The 15,864-nt window shown below is 55.7% G+C and overlaps 7 protein-coding genes across 7 annotated transcripts; 5 read left to right on the top strand and 2 right to left on the bottom strand.

Moving 5' to 3' along the window:
* Nucleotides 1-167: 167 nt before the first annotated feature.
* On the top strand, nucleotides 168-2,526 carry CDEST_11517 (Putative phosphatidylethanolamine-binding protein; the record flags this gene model as incomplete). The annotated part of the gene is made up of 2 exons (XM_062927673.1): nucleotides 168-867; nucleotides 949-2,526. 2 exons carry the CDS (start codon nucleotides 168-170, stop codon nucleotides 1,758-1,760), a joined length of 1,512 nt encoding a protein of 503 aa, XP_062783724.1. The 3' UTR covers nucleotides 1,761-2,526.
* A 180-nt stretch (nucleotides 2,527-2,706) lies between these two features.
* On the bottom strand, nucleotides 2,707-4,164 carry CDEST_11516 (uncharacterized protein; the record flags this gene model as incomplete). The annotated part of the gene is made up of 6 exons (XM_062927672.1): nucleotides 2,707-3,058; nucleotides 3,128-3,158; nucleotides 3,216-3,280; nucleotides 3,349-3,448; nucleotides 3,521-3,893; nucleotides 3,991-4,164. 6 exons carry the CDS (start codon nucleotides 4,162-4,164, stop codon nucleotides 2,707-2,709), a joined length of 1,095 nt encoding a protein of 364 aa, XP_062783723.1.
* Nucleotides 4,165-4,623: 459 nt separating this feature from the next.
* Nucleotides 4,624-4,917, bottom strand: CDEST_11515 (uncharacterized protein; the record flags this gene model as incomplete). The annotated part of the gene is made up of 1 exon (XM_062927671.1): nucleotides 4,624-4,917. One exon carries the CDS (start codon nucleotides 4,915-4,917, stop codon nucleotides 4,624-4,626), a length of 294 nt encoding a protein of 97 aa, XP_062783722.1.
* Nucleotides 4,918-5,183: 266 nt separating this feature from the next.
* On the top strand, nucleotides 5,184-6,165 carry CDEST_11514 (Putative O-methyltransferase COMT-type, winged helix-like DNA-binding domain superfamily; the record flags this gene model as incomplete). The annotated part of the gene is made up of 3 exons (XM_062927670.1): nucleotides 5,184-5,405; nucleotides 5,461-5,711; nucleotides 5,772-6,165. The coding sequence occupies 3 exons, from the start codon at nucleotides 5,184-5,186 to the stop codon at nucleotides 6,163-6,165; spliced, it is 867 nt and encodes a 288-aa protein (XP_062783721.1).
* A 78-nt stretch (nucleotides 6,166-6,243) lies between these two features.
* Nucleotides 6,244-6,540, top strand: CDEST_11513 (Putative O-methyltransferase domain, S-adenosyl-L-methionine-dependent methyltransferase superfamily; the record flags this gene model as incomplete). The annotated part of the gene is made up of 1 exon (XM_062927669.1): nucleotides 6,244-6,540. One exon carries the CDS (start codon nucleotides 6,244-6,246, stop codon nucleotides 6,538-6,540), a length of 297 nt encoding a protein of 98 aa, XP_062783720.1.
* A 1,438-nt stretch (nucleotides 6,541-7,978) lies between these two features.
* On the top strand, nucleotides 7,979-10,479 carry CDEST_11512 (Putative cytochrome P450). The gene is made up of 5 exons (XM_062927668.1): nucleotides 7,979-8,700; nucleotides 8,778-8,898; nucleotides 8,981-9,346; nucleotides 9,414-10,088; nucleotides 10,212-10,479. The coding sequence occupies exons 1-5, from the start codon at nucleotides 8,442-8,444 to the stop codon at nucleotides 10,375-10,377; spliced, it is 1,587 nt and encodes a 528-aa protein (XP_062783719.1). The 5' UTR covers nucleotides 7,979-8,441; the 3' UTR covers nucleotides 10,378-10,479.
* A 993-nt stretch (nucleotides 10,480-11,472) lies between these two features.
* CDEST_11511 (uncharacterized protein) lies at nucleotides 11,473-13,934 on the top strand. The gene is made up of 4 exons (XM_062927667.1): nucleotides 11,473-11,929; nucleotides 12,011-12,513; nucleotides 12,589-12,656; nucleotides 12,735-13,934. The coding sequence occupies exons 1-4, from the start codon at nucleotides 11,750-11,752 to the stop codon at nucleotides 13,175-13,177; spliced, it is 1,194 nt and encodes a 397-aa protein (XP_062783718.1). The 5' UTR covers nucleotides 11,473-11,749; the 3' UTR covers nucleotides 13,178-13,934.
* The last annotated feature ends 1,930 nt before the right edge of the window (nucleotides 13,935-15,864 follow it).

The raw sequence follows: 15,864 nt of genomic DNA, 5'->3' as shown, positions 1-15,864 counted from the left end.
GCCTGAAGCTGCCAATCAGAGGGCGCTAAATGCAGGGTACGTACCGACGTTGGACAGCTAGTGCCTATGGACAGTGCACGCTTTCTCAATTGTAGAGAGACTCACCCCTGTTCGACCCGGGGCGGGATATTCCGTCCTCCAATTGAAAATCGGTAAAAAGAATTATTATGGAGACCCGCAAACCAGAGACTCGTGAAGCTCAAAGTTGTCTGGTGAAAAACCTCCCTCCTACTGAAGCTCTGGTCGGGATTCAGCACGACAAAAAACCCGCCCAGAACCACCACCCAACCGGCCCCGCCCGCCAATTCCCTCCCATAGCCCAGAAAAGAATGTCATCGTCGTGTAGGCAGGCCATCCGGCCGCTGCGGCGATGCCTGAACAACAGCATAGCCACGCCGCTGCCCATACGGAGGAGCCTGTCGACGACGCCCGCCCCGGCCGCCGAAGTCTACAAGGTGTCGCGCGAGCGGCCCGAGACCGTCGATCCCGTCGAGCTCGACCCCAACACGGCCGTCGCGCTCTGGGCCGAGAAGGACCTCTGGAAGGCCGGCACACCGCCCATTGGTTCAAGACGTCGCCGTTACGCCATCCGTACGAGCGCGAACCTGCCCTTCGAGCAGCTGCCCTACCAGGCCTTCCAGGAGGCGCGCAAGATCCTCGCCGCCGACCGCCAGGAGAAGCTGCAAGCCATCATCGCCGAGATGCAGAAGATCAAGAGGTTGGAGGGCATTAAGGGGGACAATGTCAGGGGAGGGGAGAAGATGCGTCAGAGGAAGTTGGCCAGCATGCGCCAACATGTCGAAAGGCTTAAGATTCTGGCCGATATCAACGACCCGGCCGTCAAGAGGCGCTTTGAGGATGGACTTGGTATGAACGACTCCATGAAAGACCTTTCATTCTCCCGTATTTGCCTTCGTTGCCTGGAGTGCTGACGCAGTCCCTACATAGGTGACATGAACAAGCCCATCTACCGCTTCCTCGCCGAGCGCAAGTGGCGTGCCTACGAGGCCAAGATGATCGAGCAGCGTATCGCCCAGTTCAATATCGTCCCCGACATCCTTCCAAAGTTGGAGCCCACCTACGACGTCCAGCTCTTCTTCCGCCGCGCCAAGGTTCCCCCTGGCAAGGTCCTCCCCAGCAACGTCACCGAGGTGCCCCCGCGCCTGCGCGTCACCCCATTTACGGCAGGCGAGCGCCTCGTCTCCATCGTCGTCATGGACTCGGACGTCCCCTCGGCCAAGACCGACAGCTTCAGCAAGCGCTGCCACTTCCTCGCCGCCAACGTGCCCGTGTCGCCCACGACCACCTCCGTCCCGCTCTCCAAGATCCGCGACCCCTCCCAGCTCGCCGTCCCTTACCTGCCCGCCTTCTCGCAGAAGGGCGCCCCCTACCACCGCCTCTCTGTCTTCATCCTCGAGCAGGCCCCCGGCAAAACCCTCAACACCACCATCCTCAAGGATCTCTACTCGGCCCGCGACGGTTTCTCCCTTAAGTCCTTCCGCGACAAGTTCCAGCTCAAACCCGTCGGCTTCAACCTCTTCCGTACCATCTGGGATGAGAACACGGCCGGTGTGATGGAGCGCGCCGGCATGCCGGGCGCCGATGTCGAGTTCCGCCCGACGCGCGTTTACTCCCTCAAGGAGCCCAAAACACCCCGCGGCTGGGAGGCCAAGCGCCAGGGTCCCAAGTACAAGCACTTGTGGAAGTACACCAAGCGCATCAAGGGGTACTCCAACGCCAAGGGTCTCATCAGGAGATGAGCGGCCTGGAGTTGTCGGTGAGGAGGCAGTCGAGATGCAGGATGGTTTTGGCCGTGGAGCCGGACCAGAACATAACGCAGCGGGAGCCGGAAGCGGGGGCTGGGGGAGAGCGTGCGGTGCTGTCAAAAAGTGTAGAATACGTGTACTTTATGTGGTATCATCTGACTGTAGATGGGTGCAGTCCCAAGGCTGCGGTAGTTATAGATCACCTACTGTCAACTCTGATTTGTTTACGGCGCCCGGTATACCGGAACCCTGCTGGTCGACTCTTACGAAACTGGAAGCCGAGTGGTGCAGGAGGGCAAGTTTCGGTGTATCGATCTCTTCACGGAGCTTTGTGGTCCCTGCGAGCCCCCTGGGAAAGGAGTACGACGTTGGAAGAGCAGCGTCCTGACCTTGTTGAAGCTTTTTTGACTCGCCACGTGGCAGAACGAGTCCAGCTTGGCTTGTAAGCGATGTATTCTGGTTGAATTATCCATTTAGAAGTCGGTTCAGACGGACCTTTGCCATTGGAGGGTGGATTGTTTTCAGGGGTAGAGTTCAAGTTGTGTTGGTGAAAGTAGTGGCACTGGAATGCTTGGGTAAAGCAAGTGAAGCTAACCACACCATCATCTTCAACCTTTCTTTTGATGCTTCTACCCTTTTGCAAGCTAGCAAAGATGCCCAGGCTCACTAATTTGTTCTCTATATACGACTGCAAACCCAGACACAATCGAACTGTGTGTCAAGAGACCGATGACATGACCCAAAAGCGGCCGAAGCAACCAGATATCTCAACCTGATAATGGCTCGAGGCACTAGCAGGACCACTTATCTGAGAAGGAGACAAGACGAGCGCGTGTAGAACGATATTTCGTTGTCTTCGGAGCCAGTAGTCAGTGAGCGTCCTTGGTCCGAGTCTCTACACAGTCCAATGAACACTCATCCGCTCCCAACCACCCGCCATTTACGTGCTCGGCTCGATCTTGACACTGAAGACGTCCGTCCTTATAATCTTGCCTCCTGAGGTCTCCCGCCCGAGAATGCTCTCTTGGCTCCCCTTCCCCGTGATCGTGGTGGTGGTGGCGTCATTGAAAACGGCCGCTTCGGCTCGTTGTCTTGCAGCAGCTCGCTTCCTGGCGTCGCGGGAGCGAGACATCTCGATGTCGGATTGCGCTCGGCTGCCGGGTCCCGAACCGTAGTTCTCGTATGTATATCGTCCACCGCCGGAGCTGAACATGCGTTTGCCGAAGATGAGCTCGCCGAGGGGTTGGAGGACGGGGATGCAGGCGGCGATGATCATCGTGCTACCCTCGACGCTGCGGTACCAACCTAAAAGTCAGTCTATATGCTCCTTCGCCAGCAGCGGGAGGGTTTGCTTTTCTTACATTGTCCATATAACCAGGTCTGAAGTTTCATCTACACCAAAACCTCGTTAGGTTGACTTGATGAATACCAAACCCTGCAGGAACTTACAAGAAAAGTCAGGGCTCGCAAGACTCAGTAATCGGGTAAACTTGTAGATGGCAACGATTGCGGAGCTGTTACAGTGGAAAGTCAGTCATCCATCTAACATCCCGTCCGAGGACAGGCAGTGGAGGTAGCTCACACTGATCCGATGCCGAGCGCAATGCTCAACGCTACTTTCTTCCTCGTGCGCGTCTGCAACCGTGCAAGCACCACGGCAGGGTATACAGCAAGGTAGATGTCTACAAAAGCGCAAAACCTTACTCCTGATCAGAAAACAGTCGTCTCGGTTGGTACACGGAGAGCCGCCATACCTCCAGAGTAAATGGCGAAGTAAACCAAGATCCACTTGTCCCAGCACGTCTTCTCAACAGAAAAGTCCCATTGCGAGTGCGATGGCTGGCATTGAGCAAAGAGGATGATGACACACCCTAACAGGTTGACAAGGCAGAAGATGGATAGACACCACAGGAATAAAGCATGCCATCTGCTGGGGTTCATGATCCGGGTAAGCAGAGCGACGACGGCGATCTTGGGGAGGCCGAACGACATGACACCGGGAGCGAAGCCGGCGATGGTCCAGAGAATGGCGCCGGACTTCTGCTCGAGAGTCAGCACGTCAAAGTGTCGCCCGTTGCCGTACGAGACAGCGGCGATGGCGGTCCCGACATTGATCCAACCACACAGCTAGGGAACAGGGAGAGAGAAGTCAGTCAGTCAGTCGGCCGGAACGTTTCTGTGCTCGACAGAACGAGCCTTGCCTGCATGATGTGGCGTAACTCACTACGGATGCAACGATCAGATAATCATCCAGATGGAATTTTCCCAGAATCTTTCCCCTAACGAAAAGTCTTGCTGCCGTGAAGAGGGTGCTTAGGACCGAGACGGAGACGACGATGTCGATGGCGGTCGGCCCTTTGTTCTCCGCGGCCCGCTGCGGTGGAACTGAAGTAGACATAACAGCTGTCGTACTTTGGAAATGAATAGATGTCAAGAAACCTGCCTGACATGTGAGAGTTTGGAGACGACGAAGAAGAGGAGGGATGAGCGGAAGTAGGACGGAGAGCTTGCGGCAGCGGGCTGCCCGGGTAGAAATGAGTGTACTTGGCGAATTCGACAGAGGACGACTGATATTACCAAGGGAAATGATCAGGGGGTCAGAGCAGAGATGGCAAAGAAGCCCGGATCGACAGTCCGGCGCGTCTCTTGGTCTCGAGACTCTCCCGCAACCTGCCGGCATCAGCCATCACTTCTCAGCTCCTGACAGCTATATCGTTGCATCGTGCCACGGTCAGGTACACATCCGCAACCTAGAGAGATCAACGCTTGAGTCTCGGGCATGTGGGGGGTTTACGATGAAGGACCGCAGTCGTACTATATTCTACCAACTGTCATGTCACATTGAGAGACCTCGTCTTCACTCGGCCAGGAATGAAACAACGTCTTCGTCAAGGCACAGCCAACGGGATGTCCAACCAACGCAGAACTTCCATTCGCCAAGCGGGGGCACCGGACTCCATTCCGGACCCTTGAAGACAATGGGTTCTCTCGTCGCTTCCGGTCTCCGCGCCCCACTGAAAGGTCTTGGTCCTCGAGAACTGATGGAAAATCCGTTGAATAACAGCGAGTGAGGCGTTGGCGATGCCATTGGACGTTGGGGCAGCGTCGCAAAGGACCCTCTTCCCACTGCTCCATCGGGGAGACATAACATTGCAGTTTCTCGAGCTTGGCCTTCGGAGGTGAACGTCCGACGTAGCCCCCCCTTATACGTGCGACCTTGGTCCGCGTTCCAGAGCGTGAAAGGAGGGGGGAGGGAGTGCTGTTTGGATGCTGTGAGGAGCCATAAATGTGCCGTTTCCTGTCGACGAGGGATCTTGTGACATATGCACCCTTCTCACACTCGCAGACCAGCTCACCACTTCTAAACCTCCGTTGTCTAGATTCCAGAATCAAGCCAATCTTCCCCAAATTGCCACAATGGGCTCCATTACTGAAAGAAACCCTCTAGGTGTCTCCGTCGCCGTCCAGGCCAACGATGCCAAGAGCGTGGCAGAACTGTCCGATGTCGTAGGTTCCCTCGGCAGGACATTCTCCCCGGAAAACGAAGAAGGCCGTCTTCAGCTACTGAAGCAGACGAGATCGTTGCTCCAGGCTCTTGAGACACTGCGCGAGACCATGATCAAGCACTGCTGGGCCCAGGTATGCCAACTAGTCGCTAGAAAACAGCTCTCCAACTGACTCGCTTCACTCCCAGTCTTCCGTCAGTTTCGTCATCGCCACGGGCATCGAGTCGGGTCTTTTCAGCTACATGGCGCAGAACCCTGGTAACAAGAGGGTGGACCAGCTCAGCAAAGCCCTTAGCTTTGACCACGACGTCCTTTCGCGTACGATGCGCCACCTCGGTTCGATGGGATACTTGAAGGAAGTCGGGCCAGACGAGTACGAGGCTACAAACTTTGCCAAGTCTCTGAGTCTTCCCATCATTGCAGGCGGGTATTCTTGCATGTATGTCGTTTCCAGCCGGCCAATGTTTGATAGAGAGAGGCTCTGACGATAGGTGTACAGCGTTGGCGGCTGCTGGCCCACCTTCAGCAACTTCCCGTCGTACCTCAAGAAGCACAACTGGTCGATTCCCGCCGACCCGACTGAAGGTCCGTTGCAGGATGTCGTGGGAAAGGACAGCAACTTCTTCAAGCATATGATGACCAACTACCCCGGCGGCGAATTCCAGAGCCACATGGCTGGGTACAGACAGGGCAGGCCGTCGTGGATGGACGAAGGGGCTTACCCGGTTGCCGAAAGACTCATCCGGGGCGCAGACGGGTCCGCAGACGCGGCTTTCCTCGTCGACATCGGCGGCAGCATCGGACACGACCTGGACGAGTTCTGCCGCAAGCACCCGGACGCCCCGGGCCGACACATCCTCCAGGACCTCCCGCACGTGCTCTCCCAGATCTAAAAGATCGACCCCAAGATCGAGCCGATAGAGTACGACTTCCACACGGAGCAGACCGTCAGGGGGGCCAGGGCGTACTACATGCACTCGGTCCTGCGCGACTGGACGGACGAGGTGGGCAGGAGCATCCTGTCGCGCTTCACGGCGGCTATGAAGCCGGGTTACAGCCGGCTCTTGGTCAACGAGAACGTGCTGCCCCCGACGGGGGCCAACTGGCAGAAGACGGCGCTGGACATGATGATGATGACGCTGTTCTCGTCGAGGGAGCGGACAGAGGAGCAGTGGCGCAGGCTGCTGGAGCCGGCGGGGCTCAGGATCATCAAGATCTGGTCCCAAGGCGAGGGCGTGGAGAGTCTTATCGAGTGCGAGTTGGCGTGAGAAGCGGAGGTATGGAATGGCGGGAGGATGGGGGGTGGAGGGTTCCAAAGGTCGGTATGCGGGTTGGTGGAATGAATGGTTCCCTTACTCTAGGATTGGATAGACCGGGGGAGGGAGGCATGTCAGCACTTTATTAGAACGACGTGTCCAAGCCACCCACAAAGTGTTTTCAGCGCTGAGTATAGCACTTATGCTGTGTTTCTCCCGGTTTTTCTCCTCTTCTTTTTTCTCACATCTTGCGTATCCGTGCGACCTCAAGAGGGACCGCTTTGGTCACCAATGTACGTGACCAAGCAACCCGCATCTTTTGTGGTGACAGCTGGCCGTGACGATCTTAATTCGCTCGCGTGTGAGTCGCACGCGAGGTGTCGAAAGTCCAACTGACATAGAACGGCAGCTGTTTCCGCGGTGCTCCCCTCGTCATTGACCCACGGCTCTCCGAGGCAACAAGAAGGAGAAAGGACAACGGTTTGTATTGCGGCACAGTCAATTTTAGTGGGACCTAACGCAACACCGAACCGTCCTGCAATGCCTGCGTGCTGTCCTGCAACTCACATGAGTCGGATCTAAGCCGGTCGGCCGGCCGGGAGGGGGGGGGGGGGGGGGGGGTGATGATTAGGCTGTTTGAACGGAATCTGCTTTTCCGTTGCGAATGACAGCATGTTCACTGTCGCAAAGCGTTGATTAAAAAAAGTGTGTCGCTGTCATGTAGCGTAAGATTCGATAACACAACTTCAGTCGCGTTATCAAGATGTTGTGTAGCAATTACCCAAGAGAATCTTTCCGGGCCGAAGAAAAATGCGTCAGCGATCACAGACTGCTTGATTGGACGGCCCCAGGAGATGGCTGCAGTGAATTGTCGATTCAAGAAGTTTTGCTGCCGGAGTACCGCCTAGGAACCACATCGGTCTATCCGGTGCTTGGCACGGAAGCGTGGATACCAGATGGATCCACTTGGATCCGAAGCCCGGAAACCGGGATCGGCAATGAGAGCCGTTGGGTGGATCACCGGCGCCGCGAATCCGGCCAGCCCCGTCTTCGGCCTAAATCACTTCACAAAATTGTCCGATTTTCCGCTTTCCATCGAGACCCCGTCTTTACTTGCAGACTTTTATCGGGCCCTACGCCCGATTCCACCTTGGGGACTAACACGTGTACGAATGAAGCTGGATGCTACGTAATCAGGGGCTTCTATCTGGCCGAAAGAAGCCCGGGACCCACCCTGTCAGCGCCAGACAAGGAAGACCAAGGAGGGCGGAGGGTGGGACTCTTCCGAAGAACGCAATCTTCTCCATGGATTCTTTTCTTCTGCGGCCAACCAGCTGTGGAGGTTGGAAGAAGAATGTCTCCATGCATCACCCTAATGCCCCCCTCCACGGGCCGTTTTTGACATTTCCGTGTCTAGTCTCAAGCCACCCGAAAAGGCCGTTTGCACTTTATCTCGTGATTCCATGGGTTCGCTCCCGCTGGCATGCGAACAGACAATGGATTCGGCTTTGGCATCAGTCCATCGGTGCGTCCAATGAAGCTATCTTCGGCCTGCACCTTCAACCCAGATACACAACCGCCAGCAGTCGAGTTTTACCCTTTCGACTCTCCTCTGCCCCCTCTTCGCCCGCCCATCTCTGTTGATCCCTCCTGCATTTTTACCTACCCCATGCGTCTAACGTTGCAAACCTCGGCCATGTGGCTTTATCGGGCGTAGGTTGTAGGCCAGACGCAGATTATGTGGATTCGTCGACCCTTGGCCGTTCGCACCCCCCGGACTCTCTCCACACAGCGAGGGCGTGCTGCAGAGTTGAAAGGTGAGATGCGACAACCTCTATTTCCCTTTCGCTCCTCAGCTTGGGATCCAACTTCCCTTCCATCATTCCTTCTCGGCAGTTGCCCCAACGAACACCATGTCGACCCTCGAGACTGCGCCGTCGCCCATTGACGCCTCGACGTCATACCTGTCGGCCCGGAACATTTTGGGCCTCGTCGGCATCTGGCTGGCGTACCAGCTCTTCAAGGCCCTTTACAACATCTCGCCTCTGCACCCGTTGAGCCATATCCCGGGACCCAAGCTGTCTGCGGCCACGTACATCCCCGAGTTCTACTACGATGTAATCCTATTTGGACGCTACACCAGGGAGATTCATCGCATGCACGAGCAGTATGGTGAGTTGAGAAGCTTGAAAGACCCTAAAAATAAAAATGCAATAGTTGTTGAACAAAGGTCTAACTCCGTCACCCAGGCCCGATTGTTCGCATCAGCCCTCATGAGGTTCACTGTAACGACGTCAACTTCGCCGATGAAATCTATGCCGTCAGCGGTCGCAAGCGCGATAAGCCTGTCCACCAGATCAACGGTTCAGCGTAAGGAAAACACCTCTCACGACTTTGTGGTGGGAAGGGCCCTATCTCGACATTGTGCTAATGAGATGTGCCACATTCGCAGTCTGGGTGAGTCCGGCTTCGGCACCGTGGATCACGACCTTCACCGCGCCCGTCGTGGCCCCTTGGCCAAGTTCTTCTCTCGCAGCATGATCTCGCGCCTCGAGGGCGACGTCCACGCCTTGGTCCAGAAGCTCTGCGACAAGCTGCTGGCCGAGACGGACAAGAAGGAACCCTTCGACGTCACCATGGCGTACTCCTGCTTCACATCGGACGCCATATCCGGTTACTGCTTCGGCGAGAGTTTCGGCTTCCTCAAACAAGAAGGCTGGTATCCCAACTTCCGCGCCCCGACGGCGTCTATTCTCCGACCCGTCTTTGTCTTCCGCTTTTTCCCCCGGACCAAGCACCTTGCCGTGCTTGGAGAGTGGTGCGTTAATTCCTTCCGAGGTCTGCTCTACTGATGAAATGGAACGAAAGTCTAACACTCTGAAAAGGCTCGTGGACTACCTGCCCACTGACATCGCCTTGATGATCCGCACGCTCAAGATGGAGATCCCGAACAGGGTCGATAACACCAAGGCCGAGCTCGACGCCGGCATCCGCCACGAACGCCCCACCGTCTTCGGCTCCCTTCTGGAATCGGACCTCAAATCGGCCGAGAAGGGCTCGCTGCGCCTGGCCGACGAGGCCGCCGCCGTCGTCGGTGCCGGGACCGAGACCACCAGCTGGGCGTTGGCTGTCATCACCTACCACCTCCTGACCAAGCCCGAGATGCTTGAGAAGCTGCAGGCCGAGCTGCGGTCGGTCGTCGACGACCCCAAGCACCTCCCCAGCTGGACATCCCTCGAGAACCTGCCCTACCTCGGCGCCGTCCTCCAGGAGGGCCTGCGGCTGTCGTACGGCGTGTCGGCGCGCACCGCGCGCGTGGCGACCGAGGAGAACATTGTGTACCGCGGCGAGTTCAACAAGAAGCCCGTCGAGTACGTGATCCCCTCCGGCTACGCCGTCGGCATGTCCGCCGTCATCACGCACCACGACGAGAGCGTCTTCCCGGACTCGTACCAGTTCGCCCCCGAGCGCTGGCTGGACGAGAACAACCAGCGCCGGAAGGACGTCGAGAAGGGCATGCTCGCCTTTTCCAAGGGCAGCAGGTCTTGCCTGGGCATGAAGTAAGTGCCTCCCTCCTCTCCCCCTCGCACCCTCGCCCCCACGATCATGGACACACTCCTCGGAGGTTTAATCGTTCATCGACGAGTGTTGTAAAGTTTTACTAACGCAAAGTGCTTCTCCAGCCTGGCTCTGTGCGAGCTCAACCTGTGCCTCACGGCTCTCGCCCTGCGCGTCCTGCCGACCATGCGTCTCTACGATACCACTGATGAGGATGTTGCCTACGACCACGACATGTTTGTTCCCGTGCCCAAGGCGGGGACTACCGGCGTGAGGGTGAAGATGGTCTAAGATTTCGAGAACGACAAACAACAAAATGCCTTACCCTTGTTTCTAAGATTAGGATTCATAATTGTCGTGATTCAAATGCCGAGCCCTCCAATCTATCTACCCGCACCTTGCCAGCTTAATTTCGATTGTTTCCATATTGCTTACACACTGGAGAGAATCCTCCTCGCTAGGGGCTGGCGGATGTAAACCCGAGTCTCCTCCGATGGGCCTATTCGGGACGACCCAAGTCCCGAGCCGTCTGGCATCTTTCAATATTTCCCACTTAGCGGGGGGCGAAGGCCAGGCTAGGCAGTCCTCCTTCTCACTTCTCCTTATGCGGTAGACCTGAAGCGGCTTCTCTCGACCCTGGACACATACGAGATGGGATTGTTATGCAGAGACGGCCGCCGCATGGTTCGCCTCGTAGAATTGGATCGCGATGATCCCAATAGTGGCACCCTTCCCCCCCCATGGAGCTCGTGGTGATCTGCGCGTTTCAACCCCCAAATCCAACCGTTGCAGAGGAAACACCCCCGGTCCATTCCTAGTAGCCCAGGAATGCCATTGCGGCATAGTCAGATTCGCCGCCATTAGGCGGCTGTTATCCGTAAGCCGTCTTCCATGCCGCGGTCTTGACCCTCACCTCGGATGTTCATGATATGTTTTGGCCTAGCGTTGTGGAGTTTCCCGGAGCTCTGCAACGGGCCCCCCTGGCCTAGCGGGCTCCGAATCCAGCCAAACCGAGCTTCTCGTACTCAGGTCCGGTCCTTGGACTCCGTGCTGGTGACAGCGCCAAGTGGGCATGGTGGGATCCAGTCTACTCCATTTCACTCCAGATCCAGACCTTTCTGGTCTCTCTTCCAGCCCTTCCGGTTGGCACTGAAGTCCTGGATGTTGGCCATGAGACGGAGAACCGGCCGTCGAGGACTTGGGTAGGATTGCAGAGCCTGTTGGCTGCATCAGGTCTGTCAACCAGTGACGGGCCTTGGACAGGTTTTGCCAACGAGACAACAGTCCACCCGCCCCCCCCCCCCCCCCTTCGGTGGTATGTAGTAAGTATCTGGGGTTGCATCCATGAAACTCAACCTGGTTCTGATCTTTTCCAACCCGGGCCAAGCCCAGCCGAAAAGCCACGCCGCATCCTACATACAGGATCCCGCTCCCCCCTTGCAGAACCTGGATCCGCGGAGGCGGTATCTGTACTTTAGCCCCCAACGGAAGTCTGGTGGTTGTTTTCTCTATAACTCATGGGAAAGCGCCTCCTTGTCAAACTGCCCAGCTGCTCCTCGAACGACTGATGGTGGCGTGAAAGTTTGGCTCTACTCGAAAAGGAAACTCTTTGACCAAAACCAAACGTGTGAGCACGTGTATCGCCCCTCGCTCCTCGTCCATCATGTCAACGACAGTCGACCCCGATTTGCGAATTCTCGAGCCGCAAGGACTGCCGCTGGCCATCATCATCGTATCCTCCATATTCCTCGTCATCTCGATCCTATGCGTCGGACTACGCACTCGCGTGCGCCTCGTCGAGGGCACCTTTGGTCTGGACGACGGCCTCATGCTGGCGGGAACGGTATGGATAAGCTTTCTTCGGGATACCATGTCGGGAAGGGAAAGGAAGGGAAGGGCACCACACTAACTTCACCCACCGCAGGTCGTGTACGTGCCGTGTGTCGGGCTCGCCATCTACGGGTGCCTCGTCGGGCTGGGGACGCTGCAGGAGAAGCTGAACCCGTGGATGTTCTCTGAGGCCCTCAAGATCTACATCGTCTGGATCCTCATCTACGTCGTCGCCCTCGCCCTCGTCAAGTCGTCCGTCTGCCTCACCATCCAGCGAATCATCACGACGGATAAAGGCCTGCGCATCACGGTCTGGGTGCTGCTCGGGGTCACGTGGGCATCTTTCCTGATCACCTTTGTCGGAACGCTGCTCTACTGCCAGCCGGTTAATGCCCTGTGGACGCCTACGATGTTGATCAGTGGGGAGGGGAAGTGCGGATCCGTCGATGTCTTTGTCGCCATCGGCCACGTTGCGACGAGCTCGACCATCGTTACGGACCTGGCCCTCGTCGTGGTGCCGGCCATCATCCTCTGGGGCACGCAGATGAAGACGCAGACTAAGCTGCAGGTCTTTGGTCTGCTGTCTTTTGCCTCCGTGTAAGTCTTTGGCAGGTCGAGACGGGGTACTATTATGTTAGGACGACAGCTGACGTTCTTCTCTCCCATCCCCAGAGCATCCATCATCACCATGGTCCGTATTCCCTACGTCAACAGATTCAAGGCGCAACAAGATCTTCAATGTGAGCCCTCCATCCTCCTTTCATCGTCCGGATCTCCCGCATCACAGGAAATACTGACAAAAAAACCCCCCCGAAAAGTCTGGGTCGCCCACACGGTACTCTGCTCCAACATCGAGACGGGCATCGGCTGCATCGCCTCCTCGGTGCCCTCGCTCCGGCGCTTCATCGCGCGGACCCGGGGCACGACGGAGAACACGAATCCCAGCGGAAGCGGGACCAAGACAGGCCTCTTCACGATCGGCAGCAAGCCCCTCGAGCCGCGGAGCCGCGACCGCTTCCGCAACCCGACCGACGTGGGCTTCAGCTTGGCGACGGTCCACGGCCGCGGCGACGAGACGTGGGAGCGCCTCCAAGACGGCGATTCGGACAAGGGGGACTTGCTACCGAGCGACCAGAAGGGCGGCATCCACGCGCAGTACACGTACCAGGTCGACATTGAAATGTCACCGCCCAACACGAGGCATACTACGGCGACGACAACGACGGGGCGGCGACCTGGGACTATGGACTCGGCTTGCTGAGAGATGGCAATCTCCCCAACCCCCCCCCTTTGGTGTTGGTTGTCCAATCTTCAGCGGAGTTCTTTTTCTTTCCGTTCTTCTTCTTCTTCACACTAATGTACAAAATCATGTATAATATCCACGACTGATGCAACATGGCCCTGGCCGGACTAGATGACCCAGGTTGCGCGGTTTCCTAGGGGAAATTGGGGGGTTTGAAACCAAGAACCAAGGCAGTGGCCAAAAGCGGCGGAAAAGGCCTCACAGCAGCCAATGATGAACCAAGACGGACATGGTTACGTATTACGGGATAGTCTGACGGGAAAAAGGACCGCGGGTCTGTCTCTGTTGCCCAGATGAACTCCACACGGGTGGGGTGAGGGGAGGCGAGGGAAGAGGAACAAGCACACCAGATAGGACAAAGGGCGATATCCACAACTCTCGCGCATCTCGAACCCTCATGACCCTGTCCTTGCAGGTTGGTGGTTCTCTCTCTCTTCGCCATCTTCCCCCCCACTGAACTGGACGCACTGGCCTCTTCAACAACATTGCATCGCAAGTATTGGACTCTTGGAAGGGCTTCTGGCCCCCAAATGTCTAAACGGGAATGTGGGCGGCGGATGCCTCCCCCCCTCCCCTCTCATGGGCCGCGGCTCGTATCCATAAGGGGGACAATTTCAGCAAGGAGCTGCGCACAAAGTGGGATTTCGCTCACTTAGTCAGTGCGAGGAGGCGTAGATCCGATCCGATAGCCGAGCCAAGTACGCAAGTACGGAGTATTACCATGTGTCATTCTCGAGTTGTGCAATTCATGATCTGTGACAGGAGGGGAGGGGGGATGGATGTTTACTATTACCATCCTGAAGAAGGGGAAGGAAGATACACAGACCGGCAAAGCTCCAAGGTTCGATAGCGCTGGCGCCCTAAACACCGGACGACGAGATTACCCGTTCGGTGTTGGAGGGAAGGCTTGGCTCTTTAAGAAGTTGTACTCCAAAAAAAGAGCAAACGTCGACTCATGTCATCCCTTGCTTGGCACAGCGACCACCCTGTTCGCTCATGTTGTTTAGTGCTGGATCCAAAGGGGGCTTTGCGCAAATTTTAATTTGCTCTTACCGGACCACAACGTTACACGTTAAGCGTAAATACTACCAGCTTGGAATTGCGATCCTACTACGCCTTGCTTGCCTGACGGGGGGTGGGCTTCAATCCTATTCCCATGAACCTTGACGAGAGGGCGGCGCCGAAAGCTTGGTAGACGTAGATAAGCGGACTTGGCCGTGCCTGCATTCGGCAGCTGCCTCGTCTGCTCGTGGAAATGTAACCAGCAAGGATCCAAGGATCCACGAGGTGCTTCAGCATTATTGAGTTTGTTCTTCACTAAGTGATTTGCCGTTCTTAATGTCCGTATGTGTTAGCGCATACCGATATTGGGTCGAGACTTTGAGAACTCTTTGCGGAAACCCCCCCTTCACCATCCGCGATACGATGACTGCTTTGGACGAGCACCATGGATACACACTTCCCTTTTGGCCGAGTATGCTCCGCTTCTCCGGAACGCGTGTCTTGACCCTTACGTAGGTGAGCCTTGGCTATGGCGATGGTTTAGGCAATCGATTCAGTGGCGATCTCGTATGGCGGGGGATGAGCCGTTGGAACTTTGGGATAACGGGTCGGCCAATATCACGCATTGTGGAGATAGACTTGCGTTGTCAACATTCACGCCCATTAACCCTGGTTGCGAGAGACGACCTCGGAGAACGGTCATGGTCATAATGTAGATGGGTTGTGGGCTATCACATAGTTCATAGTAGTACCAGTATCCCATTGCAAAATATCGAGAGTAGTTGTTCCTAACTGGATCACTTCAATGCACCCCAAAGAAAAAGAAAAAGAAAAAGAAAATCATACAATACCAGGTATCCGCTGGCTGTCGCCGACCCAGCTGGTATCTGGGCCCTCACAGTCTTTAATTTTGTGTTGGTGAACCACTACTGAGTGCTGTTCACAGGCAAGTAGAAAATGGTGGCCACTGAACCGTTCTATCAAGTGGAAGCAAAACTTTGTCACCAGACTCTCGTCTACGATGAACTATACACCGTTTGTTTTCGTGCTCAAGACTGCCTCCCCTGGTAGATTAGTGTCCCAGTAGCCGGATCCTTCACATCATAGCCTATTTTGTGCACTCTCTATCTTGTTTGTAGCTACCAACTCACTTCCCTACTCCTCCTTACAGACTAAGTGTTGTAATCTGACTTCCTGGGAATTGATGCCTAGATAGAAGTCCGTTTGAGGCAAAAACATTATTTGTTACCTAGGCATGCATAGCTCTTGTGGTATTGTTTAGCTCGTATGATACAACTTGTAGTGGTTCCAAGGTTCAACATAAGATGTGTTACTCGTCAAGTAAAAATCTGCGACAAGCCACATGTGAGCACGCAGCCCAGGTGTGATTGGTTTACGGGTTCTAACTGATCTAGTCAAACCAGTATCAATTTGAATGTAAACAAGCGCTGAGTAATAAAACTGAACTACAATTGTGTTCTGTCATGAATAAGTGTTAGCATACAGCATACTTGTCGTATTAATGCCAGCTATTTCTTCTTGGTCTAACGTACATGTTCTCAACGGCAGAGTTTAGCTGTATACACCTCACAAAACTTGTAATATTCCTTTGCCTGTACGCTATCTCATCTTGACTTGAATCA

Source organism: Colletotrichum destructivum, chromosome 7, assembly GCF_034447905.1.
Source record: "Colletotrichum destructivum chromosome 7, complete sequence".
In the NCBI taxonomy this organism is placed as follows: Eukaryota; Fungi; Ascomycota; class Sordariomycetes; order Glomerellales; family Glomerellaceae; genus Colletotrichum; species Colletotrichum destructivum.
The sequence above is the reverse complement of the archived record's forward strand: the minus strand, read 5'-3'. Positions and strand labels throughout refer to the sequence as shown.